This window comes from Chiloscyllium plagiosum, chromosome 11 (genome assembly GCF_004010195.1).
Source record: "Chiloscyllium plagiosum isolate BGI_BamShark_2017 chromosome 11, ASM401019v2, whole genome shotgun sequence".
Lineage (NCBI taxonomy): Eukaryota > Metazoa > Chordata > Chondrichthyes > Orectolobiformes > Hemiscylliidae > Chiloscyllium > Chiloscyllium plagiosum.
This window is the reverse complement of record NC_057720.1, coordinates 12,286,183-12,294,777: the sequence shown is the minus strand read 5'-3', so window position 1 is coordinate 12,294,777 and position 8,595 is coordinate 12,286,183. Positions and strand designations below refer to the sequence as shown.

At 52.6% G+C, this 8,595-nt stretch overlaps 1 protein-coding gene across 7 annotated transcripts in view; it reads right to left on the bottom strand.

The window, feature by feature from the left end:
* The window catches only part of nexn (nexilin (F actin binding protein)), a 94,562-nt gene that overhangs the window by 43,423 nt on the left and 42,544 nt on the right, over positions 1–8,595 (bottom strand). For all 7 annotated transcript variants that reach the window (XM_043698699.1, XM_043698700.1, XM_043698701.1 and 4 more), the window contains one exon: positions 3,363–3,451. In XM_043698699.1, the coding sequence (XP_043554634.1) occupies positions 3,363–3,389 (27 nt within the window). In that variant the 5' untranslated portion in view covers positions 3,390–3,451. The remainder of the gene's footprint in view (positions 1–3,362; positions 3,452–8,595) is intronic.

The following is an 8,595-nucleotide window of genomic DNA, read 5'->3' as shown; positions in this document are numbered from 1 at the left end:
GACGTCTCAGGAATGAGGCTTGTGGGCCGGGGGTTGGGGTGCTGAGAGATAAATGGGAGGGAGTGAGTGGGGCTTGGGCGGAAAAAGTAGCTGAGAATGTGATAGGTAGATGAAGGTGGGAGGTGGGAAGGTTGGAGAGGAAGGTGGAGCAGATAGATGAGAAGGAAGATGGATAGGTAGGACCACTCAAGAGTGCAGTGCTGAGTTGGAAGTTTGGGACTGGGATAAGGTGGGGGGAGGTGCAATGAAGAAACTGGTAAAATCCACATTGATCCTGTCTGGTTGGAGGGTCCCAAGGCAGAAGATGAGCCGTTCTTCCTTCAGGTGTCGGTGGTTAGGATTTGGCGATGGAGGAGGCCCTGGACCTGCATGTCCTTGATGGAGTGGGAGGGGGAGTTGAAGTGTTCAGCCACAGGGCGGTGGGGTTGGTGGCTGAGGGTGTTCCAGCGATGTTCTCTGAAATGATCCGCAAGTAGACATCCTGTCTCCACAATGTGGAGGAGGCCACATCAGGTGCAATAGATACAGTAGGTGAGGTGTTTGGATGTGCAGGTAAATCTCTGTCGGATGTGGAAGGATCCTTTGGGGCCTTGGATGGAGGTGAGGGTGGGGGAGGTGTGGGAGCAGGATTTGCAGTGGCAGGGGAAGGTGCCAGGAGGGGAAGGTGGGTTTGAGGGTGGGGTTCAAGTGCGGGAAGTGAAGGAAATGTGCTGGAGGGCATCGTTGACCACGTGGGAGGGGCAATTATGATCTTTGAAGAAGGAGGCCATCTGGGATGTTCCACGGTGGAACTGGTCCCCTTCGGAGCAGATGTAGCAGAAGCGGAGGATTTGGGAATACAAGAGGCAGAGTGGGAAGAGAAGTAGTCCCGATAGTTGTGGGAGTCGGTGGGTTTGTGGTAGATATCTGTGTTTGGTTGGTCGCCGGAAATGGAGATGGAGAGGTCTAGGAACGGGAGGGTGATGCCTGAGATGGTCCAGGTGAACTTGAGGTCGAGGTAGAAGGTGTTGGTAAAGTTGACGAACTGTTCAACTCCTCATGGGAGCATGAGATAGAATGAAGGTGGGGAATGGTGCCGGTATAGCTGCAGAAGATAGACTGTTCCACGTACCCGACGAAGAGGCAGGCATAGCTGGGGCCCATGCGGGTGCGCATCGCTACCCCTTTGGTTTGGAGGAAGTGGGAGGATTCGAAGGAGAAGTTGTTAAGGGTGAGGACCAATTCTCCAGTCGAATGAGAGTGTCAGTGGGTTGGGTCATGTGAGAGGAAGAAGTGGAGGGCTTGGAAGCCTTCTTAATGGTGGATAGATGTGTACAGATGTGGGAGGGGGAGCGTCGCTATGTGAGTGTAAGTCACCACCGCACCCCACACCCTCCATTCCACCCCAACCCCCACCTCCCCTATCAAGTTCTTGGAGCCTGACAATTAGCACCATCTTCATCCCAGCCCACACCTCTTCCCTCTAGTTGGCCCTGGTGATGGGCTTCATTCGTCCTGACAGTGGCAACTTATCTCAAAATACATCACACTCCTCTTCTGTCAGTATGAGACATTGTTGAGATGAAATAATGTAACCTCAATCACCTTCATTCCAAAATTAAACCAACAACCCATAAATATGCATCACCTACAGATCATAAGTGACTGCACTGTCATCACTCATTTTGCATCAGATTTGTAAACCCCTCTCGATCTCTTCAATTCTCCAGAATTGAAACTGGCACTGCCCTTGGAAGTTGCCATAAAGAAACCTCATATCAGCCCACACCTGGTCATCCAGATATTCCACCTTTATATTGAGGGCGAAACCCTAGAAAATACTGAGTCCTTCCCTCTCTCAAATAGGTTGCTAGTGACTGGGAGGACCAACATGACAGCAAAGATCTCCAGAAGACAATGGAAGTTCTTGTGTTCTCATCACACTCCTGGGCTGTGTATCGGTGGCACATGAAGATGCTGGAGCAACTCCAGCAGCAGTACCTCAGCTGCATTCAGTGGAAGGAAAACTCTAATGCCTTTCATGAGGACATCTCCACAAGCATTCAGGCAAAACACCTGGGGAAAAAAAAACCCCACAACGACAACAGATTGGACCCAGATGGTTGAGACTCATTGTCCCAACTCCCAAATGGCCAGTTTTCCAAGGGAGGGGAGGGTGGAGGGTAGGGGGTGGGGGCAAAGACACTCAAGACCCTCCTTGAAGCATGTCAGAATTGAGGTTGATGATTGGGAGAAGCTTGCTACTGGTCTTTCAGAATGAAGGAAAGCTGTCCACTGTGCTACTTCACACTTGGGTTCCAATGCGTTAATGATGAGACATGGCGGCGGCAGAGAAGGGAAAATAAAGGAAGCAAATTCACACACTCAGGATTGCGCCATCGCATAGGACCTCCTGCCTCATACGTCCAAACAGGAGGAGGATCAATCTGTTCATCACAACATAACCAAAATCCACAGGCTCCTCCAGCACAGATCTCCTCAAGTTGTTCTTGGGAGTGAGTCTGGATGATAATGGCATATTTCCCTCTTCACCCTCTCATCCTACATAACAGTAACGCACCGAGTATCATTATCTTGTGAAATATTACTTCATTCACACACCAAATGTCCTCAGCAGAGCAAATGGTTAGGCTCGGATTAGAAAGCCTAAATCATTTGCAGAATAAGGCAGGTGTGCTTCAAACCCTGAACAGGCTCTTATCGTTATTTAAGGATTAGTGAGGGAAATTAATAATACCAGACTGTGTTGCATTATTTATGTCCATACAACTTCAAGTGGCCCGTATTTTTATTAGTGTCTTCTTGTGATTTATGGTTGAACATTTTGTATTGGTCTGGCTGAGGGATGTTGGTTGGCAATGCCAATTGGGACCCTACTGGATGCCAACAGTATCATTTCTCTTTCTCTACAGTCCATATTCCTTTTGAAGAGGAGAGGGTGCCTCCTACTGTACTAGTGCGGTATTGCTTCTATCCATGTCGGGCACCTTCCCAGAATCACAGAACTATTATGGTATAAAAGGGGTCTATTCAATCCATCACGTCCGTACCAGCTCTGTTACAGAAGTCCCACCTTTTCCTGTTATATCTTCCAACACATGCCCCTAAAATTACAGCTGAATTAAAGGATGGATCTGTTGCTCAGTGACAAACATGTTCCTTAAATTCCAGGTTAACGCCTTTACTCAGTGGATGGATTGGCAAACATTCATGCAGATGCAGCCATGTTCAAGGACATATATCACTGTATAACTTGAATCACACTAGGATTTCGGAAGAAATTTACTTAATTCTTTTTGAGCAGGAGATACAAACCCTGACCACCGATGAGTTTAGCTCACACACAGCCTTTCTGGACTCACCTTGGCTTTCTGTGCCACGTCAGTCATGGTCGCTCCTGGCTCTTACGGGATCTGATTTCAGTTTAATTGCTTTCAGCCACGTTCCTCGCCTAAATAGAAATCAAAATTACTCCATTACCCTTCAGCACTTGTTCCCATTATAACCGTCCACCTAAAGCCCCAGAATACAGGAGGTTAGAGGCCACACTACTGGATGAGTCATCTCAAAGATGGCATGAGGTCAAGTTCCCTGTGGCTCTGAAAACTCAAGCTCAAGTTTCCAAAACCTAGAAATAAAAGCTGCCCAAGTGACCATGAAGCTGTTGGATTGTGGTGAAAAATATGACTGGCTCACTATCCTTGGAACAAGGCAACCTGCCATCCTTCGGCAAACATGAGGACTGCAGATGCTGGAGATTAGAATCAAGATTAGAGTGTTGCTGGAAAGCACAGTAGCTCAGGCAAGCAACCAAGAAGCAGGAAAATCAACGTTTCGGGCAGGAGCCCTTCATCAGAATGAGGTTGGAAGCTTCAGGGATGGATTGACCACCTGTCAATCTTCCTTCCCAACACTCCGCTCCACCGTCCTCTCTGACCTATCATCTTTAACCCCACCCCCATCCATCTATTGCACTCTCCACTACCTTCTCCCCAGCCCCACCCCCTCCCATTTATCTCTTCACCCGAACCCTCCAGCCTCAATCCTGATGAAGGGCTTTTGCCCAAAACGTCAATTTTCCTGCTCCTCTGGCGCTGCCTGACCTGCTGTGCTTTTCCAGCACCACTCTGATCTTGAACGTGCCATCCTTACATGGTCCGGCCTACAGCTGACTCCATACCTACATCAACATAACTGGCTGTTAGCTAACATGGCCAAGCAAACTCACTCTCACTTGTGACAAACAAATGGCTCAAAAAGACACCATCTTCCCTCAGCATTATGAGGAACTGGCAGTAAACAGCAACGTGGGTCAGTGACTCACAATATTCAAGAATCGATAAGTAACTTAGGCTGTCCTGAAGCTATCGGGGCAAAGGTCAAAGCCAATTGGAATAACAGTTGATTACATGAATTGATTTTCTCAATGTCTTGCGTTTTAACATTATAAAGACTGGGCTCATTTTTAAAAATCACACTTTTGTACTAGAAGTGATTCGTGACATGTCTCATCATTGACCGTCAATCATGAACTGGACCAAATGTTTCCAGTGACAGAACCTATCTGCCATGCCTCTATATTTGCATCTGTCACTGCTCTGTCCCACTATTTCTCTGCCCCTCAGTCTTTCCATCTCTAAGTCTGTAGCTTTGTCTCTCCATTTCTCTTTCTGCCTCTTCTTACCAAACCAGCAGATGCAAGACATTGTTAACAGCATTTCTTAGTGTGGTGATTGTAACAAGGTCAGGCAGTTGCAGCTCATAGAATATGAGTTCCCTGATTGGGGCTGTTAACCTGTCCAATCAGAGAGCCCTGGCTGATAGATAAAAACAGGTGTGTCAGAGGTTCTGTTCACTCTGAGAGCTGCCTCTGAGGGAGCTGGATCTGTGTGTGTGTGTGTGTGTGTGTGTGTATACACGTACTCTCCTCCTTGACTGAGAGGAAGGGGACTGTCCCTGGACCAGCTGCCCCACATCGAGAGAGCTCTGAGGGGAACGAGGACTTTGAGTCCTGGGCCTACCCTTGGAGCTGCAGCCTGGGCCTCACCCAGGTCAAGGGAGTGTTGCTGCTGACCTGGGGCCCACTCCCACCACTGGTCTCTGGGACCCCCACCATGACCTGCCTCAGCTGTTACTGCTTGGGGCCTCTCTCACTGCTGCTATAAGAGGCCTTGGCCCCTCCCAGGACTGCTGCTGCTGTAAGAGGCCCACCTCCACCGCTGCTGCCTGTGACTACATTTTGGGGCTGCCTGAGACTTGCCTTGGGGACGACCCTCCTACAGGCCTGCCCCCACCGCTGTGACCAAAGGCCTACGTGGGACTCACTCTGGTGCTGCCTGGGACTTGCCTGAGGCCTGCCTCCACCGCTGCTGTTGACTGAGGCCTGCCTCCACCGCTGCTGCTGCCTGGGGACCCTACTGGACTCCTGTCACGCCTGTGGCAGACAGCAAAGCATAGCAAGCCCGAAGGTCACAGGGCCCAGCCGCACCTACGCCGGGGTAGCCGCTGCCTTAGGCTTGGCTGCTCCAAACCCGGCTGCAACTACGACCCCCTTCAGGCACCTGACTAAATGCCTGGGGGTCAATGCCTATCCCCACCCCAGCATGACCATTGAGGCCTGCAGCAAGGCCATGGCTAGTGTGGTCAGCCCACTGGCCATCGTCGCTGCGGCCAGGATGTACGGGAAGGCCGTCTTTTTCCCAAAGACTAGGCAGGTGGTCCACCTGGCCGTGGAGAGGGGGCACACTGTGGGAGGGACACATCTGCCCGGCGACCCTTTGGAGGTTACGGCCCAGAGGGTTGTGATCTCCAATGTCCCGCCCTTCATTGCCAGTGAGCTCCTTCTTCCCCACCTGAACACCTTGGAGGAGATCCGGTCAGGTGTCCAACCGCTCCTGCTTGGTCTTAACGCCAGGTGTTTATTTGCCTGACCCGGGAGGAGGTCATCGAGGGCTCATTTACCCTCCTCCACGTGGGCGCGGCCTACCGCGTCTTGTGGACGGTGGACGGTGTGCAGTGTCACCTGTGCAGCAAGGTGGGGCACATAAGAAAAAACTGCCCCACCCAGAAGGCTGCCCAGCCCCTACCAATGGCTGAGGGTGGCGCTGCCGCACCCACTCCCCCTACCCCGAAGTCAATACCGCAAGCACCGGCAGCGAGGGCTAAGCCAGAGGCTTCCAATGCTTCAGCCTCTGGTGGGGAGAGGGGTGAGAGTCCAGCCGGATGGAAGGTGCCCAAGAAGACCCAACGCGCCAGGCCCGCCCATGGGGAGACCACTCTATCACCTTACCCTACAACTAGCCCATGACCTGCCCCCCCCGGCTCGACAATGCCCCTGCAGCCGTGCCAGCATCACCCCGGCGCGGGAACCCTGACCCCCAAACCCGTACCTGATCCTGCCCCTGCTGCACCCACTGACCCTACACCCAACCCCCGCCCCGTTACAGAAACCCCTGGGGCTTCAACGCCTGCTCCTGGCCCGGGGGCGCCCGAGACCGAGCCCAGCCACACCCTGGCATTAACTTGGGGGGAACCACCACTGCCTCACCTCCTGCAGCAACTGTGCTTCTGGGCCCCGGAGAGGGAATTGGGTCCCTGCCCCACCCACCATCACCTGATAATCCAGGGGTGGGGCAGGAAGTGACATGGCTGACCCTCACCATGCTGGCCATGCCCCCTGCCTTCCCCCAGCCAATAGTATTCAGGCCCCATGCCCACCAAGGTGGGCAGGGGGGGAAGGCCCATAAATCCCACCCCCCCCCGTCTCGCTGGGGAAGAGGTGCCGGCCCTTGGAGGGGAGAGATGCGCCAGTGGCGCTGTCCCTCTCCAGGGGGATGAGCCTATGGTGTCTCCTGCATGTCCCGCACTGCAGCCTGACCTGCACAAACCCCCCCCAGGGGCTACAGCAGGACCTTCTGCTGCCTCAACTCCTCCGGTCCCTGGGGAGGGCTTTAACAACCGCACGGGCCGTGGTGCAGGTGACAATGGCGAACTGCCTGCTGGGTCTTCGAGTGGTGGAGGGGAGGAGGGTGTTATCCTTGCTCCTCCCTCCCAGACTGTGTTTTTCCGGGGGCCTTGGCCCTGGGGGAGGACCTTTTTCCCCGAGGTGCCGGGCGTCCCGGTGTCGGGAAGGAAGCGGGGCCCCGTGCCTCTGCCGCCCAACGACCTGAACTCAGGGCATTCCGGGAAGGGGTGCGCTGAGGAAGGTACCGCCAGTGACCCTGGGGGTGGGGTCGCCGTGGGTTTGAGGCCAGTTGGCGGCGCCGGACCAGCCCCCACTCTCTCGGTGGGGGAGGGGTCGGTGACCGAGGGCGACCTCCCGGAGGAGGGTTCCGGATCGGTGGCGGACACCGGGGACGACGCGGAGTCTGTCTCCAGCAACATTTTTGAGTCCCAGGTGCCCCCCACCCATCTCCCCCTCGAGGAAGTTTGTTGAGGAAACTTTGAGTTGCCGGGATAGAGCCCAACTGGCGCTCGACCGCTGGAGCTCCTTCAAGAGAGTGTACTGGTCGGCCCACGCTGCCCGCCAGGCACCTGGGCTCGATGTGAACAAGCGAAAGCGAGTCAGGAACTTCCTGAGGGCACTCCTGGTGAGGGCGAGGGAAAAATAAGCACTCCTGCAGTTAGGTGGTAGTGTGGGAGTTTTTAAAAAAAAAAGAAAAAAAAGGTGTGTCAGAGGTTCTGTTCACTCTGAGAGCTGGCTCTGAGGGAGCTCTATCAGCTTCAAGGACTCTCCATGTGTAAATAAAGAGTGACAGTGACGGGATACTGGCGTCTGTGGAGTTATTTCACCCAGAAAGAATGTGACTTAAGCTAAATGACTAAGCTTCCTGAGGAGATAACTGCTGAAGTGTTGGCTAAGTTAGGTTTATCCAACCTACAGAATGAAAGGCTAGGGGAAACCAGCATGTTCAGTCCAGAGGAGTTGAGACCCAAACCAGCAGAAAAGCAGTGTTTTATTATCAGCCGGCCATCAGACCTGGAAAGAAATCCAAAGTTGTTTTAGGACAGCTGGAAAAAGCCCTGCACATTTCTTTCAGTCAGAAAGGTCAGTGAGTCAGTCTGTGATTGTGTGTGTCTCTAGGAAAGACAGAAAGACTCAACCTGGTGAATATGTAGAAAGTCATCAAAAGGAAATGGTTGCAACCTCTCCAGTTGCATAAAAAATTTTAAAGTAAAAGTAGCAATGGTAATTTACTTGGGGATGAGTGTCCATAAAGGATATTGCTGGGGAAAAGGGCTGAATTATTCTTTGTTGCTGGTTACTGCAAATTTGACTTAGCAGATAATTGGGTAAAAACAATGACTGCAGATGCTGGAAACCAGATTCTGGATTAGTGGTGCTGGAAGGGCACAGCAGTTCAGGCAGCATCCGAGGAGCAGTAAAATCGACGTTTCGGGCAAAAGCCCTTCATTAGGTATAAAGGCAGAGAGCCTGAAGCGTGGAGAGATAAGCTAGAGGAGGGTGTGGGTGAGGAGAAAGTAGCATAGAGTACAATAGGTGAGTGGGGGAGGGGATGACGGTGATAAGTCAGGGAGGAGGGTGGAGTGGATAGGTGGAAAAGAAGATAGGCAGGTAGGACAAGTCATGGGGAC